We start from the raw sequence: 2,068 nt of genomic DNA, 5'->3' as shown, positions 1-2,068 counted from the left end.
CCATCATTAAAATCAAATATTCTACCATATCCAAGATGGATTTTCCTAATGGCACACCTATAATTGGTGTGACCAATCTTACCACAATAATGACAGTGTCCAATGAACCTTCTATGTGTATGAGAGTGAGCAAATGGTCTCACATGATCAATCTTTTTATGTTCATTATGTGAATGTAAGCATGAGGCATGGTGAGTGTAATAATAGTTATGAAGCCTAGTAGCATGTCCCCTATAAAGGTTTGGCCTAGAAATAACTCTCCTAGATGTATATGTCCTATTTACATTTTATCTAGGAGCATGTTGATGAAATGAAGTCTTTCTAGTTTCATTATCACAAGATTTCTTCGGCTCTTGTCCTTTAGGATTAGACACCTTTGGACTAGGCACTTGGGGACTAGGCTCATTAGAACTAGATGCTTTAACAAAGATAGTCTTGGAAGGAGGTGCTTGGGCAAATTTACTATAACCAAGTCCATACTTGATGCTAGAAGACCTTTGAGAGTCCAAAATTTTATCAAGTTTGTCCTTTCCTTTAGTAAATTTGGAAAGAGAAGTTTTTAGTTCAACAATTTCATTTTTCAACTTCTCATTTTCTAGTGAAAGCTCATCTAAGGATTTTTGCATATTACTATCCAAAGGTCTATCAACTTTAGATGAGGTTTCATTCTCCTTCCTTAAACTAGCATGCTCACTTTTCAAAAGTTTATTTCTCTCATGACTTAATTCTAGTTCATCATTCATAACTTTAAGCGCATTAACTAGTTCATCATGAGAAAATTCAACAACATCATCATTTAAAGTTACCTCATTGGAGCTTTCCTCCATTGCCATGACACACATTTGGGCAACTTGATCACCAATCTCCTCATCTTCAGAGTCATTTGATTCATCCCATGTTGCTTTAAGTGCCTTCTTCTTGAACTTCTTGAAAGGCTTCTTCAATTTGGGACAATCCATTCTAATGTGACCCAGTTTGTTGCATTCAAAGCATATGGGAGGATCCCTCTTGCTACTTTCTCCCTTATCCTTCTTGAAGTTCCTCTTTGGGATGAACTTCTTATTTTGGAAGAGCATCTTCCTTATTCTCCTTGTCATTAGAGCCAATTCTTCCTCATCAAATTCATCATCTTCATCACTTGAGTTTTCGGAAGATACTTTGAAGGCAATGGTCTTTTTGGCTTTGTTAGGTTCCTCCACTTGCTCTCTTTTGAGGTTTATCTCATAATCAATGAGATTTCTTAAGAGCTCATCAAGTTGTACCTTGCTCAAGTCCTTGGAATCCTTGATTGAAGTTACTTTAGGTAGCCACTCCTTAGGAAGACTTCTTAAAATCTTCTTTACTAGCTCCTCATTTGTGAATGTCTTCCTAAGAGATTTAATTCCTCATATAATCTCCATAAATCTATCATACATTTCACTTATGGTTTCATCCGACTTCATCTTAAACAATTCATATTGGTAGATAAGGGAATCCATCTTATTCTCCTTTACTTGACTAGTACCCTCATGAGTAACTACTAAAGCATCCCAAATTTCTTTTATAGTAGACTTCATACAAACTTTATTATATTCACTTCTACTTAATGCACAAAATAAAACATGAATAGCCTTATCATTTAAAGCCACTCTTCTTTTCTCTTGCTCAATCCATTCACCCTTAGGCTTAGCTACATGCACACCATCAACAATTTTAGTTGGAGTGAATGGCCCATTTTCTACAACATCCCACAAGTTAACCCCTTCTGATTTAAGGAAATAATACATCCTATTTTTCCAATACAAGAAGTCATTAACATCAAAAAAAGGAGGTCTTACCACCAATTGACCTTCTTGTGCATTGAGGGTTACCATTGATCTTTACTCCAAGATGATTAAAACTTATAGAATGGAGACTTGCTCTGATACCACTTATTGTCGCTTGAAGCAACCCGAGAGGGGGGGGGGGGTTGAATTGGGTTCTAATTGAAAAATTAAAGATTAAAAGAAATTTCAACGCAAAAAAGAGAAGAGGAAGAATGATAACACATGAGATTTATAGAGGTTCAGCTATCCCAAGCCTACGTCCT

At 36.0% G+C, this 2,068-nt stretch overlaps 1 protein-coding gene across 1 annotated transcript; it reads right to left on the bottom strand.

Annotated features, from left to right (window-relative positions):
- Positions 1 to 287: 287 nt before the first annotated feature.
- LOC131178360 (uncharacterized) lies at positions 288 to 1,853 on the bottom strand. Its single transcript, XM_058143322.1, has 3 exons — positions 1,414 to 1,853; positions 632 to 1,368; positions 288 to 532 (listed from the first exon to the last, which is right to left on the bottom strand). The coding sequence occupies exons 1-3, from the start codon at positions 1,851 to 1,853 to the stop codon at positions 288 to 290; spliced, it is 1,422 nt and encodes a 473-aa protein (XP_057999305.1).
- Positions 1,854 to 2,068: the final 215 nt, after the last annotated feature.

Source organism: Hevea brasiliensis, chromosome 3 (assembly GCF_030052815.1).
Source record: "Hevea brasiliensis isolate MT/VB/25A 57/8 chromosome 3, ASM3005281v1, whole genome shotgun sequence".
NCBI lineage: Eukaryota > Viridiplantae > Streptophyta > Magnoliopsida > Malpighiales > Euphorbiaceae > Hevea > Hevea brasiliensis.
Note: the sequence above shows the minus strand (reverse complement) of the source record. Positions and strands in the feature narration are given on the sequence as shown.

Bases quoted from the DNA above. Each gene is read 5' to 3' on its own strand.
- LOC131178360 (XM_058143322.1), bottom strand. From the start codon at position 1,853: ATGGTAACCCTCAATGCACAAGAAGGTCAATTGGTGGTAAGACCTCCT. The intron at 1,369-1,413 runs GTATGATAGATT...TAAATCTCTTAG, and splicing joins GATGAAACCATAAGTGAAAT to GAAGACATTCACAAATGAGG. The intron at 533-631 runs GTAATATGCAAA...AATTTACTAAAG, and splicing joins AGTTGATAGACCTTTGGATA to GAAAGGACAAACTTGATAAA.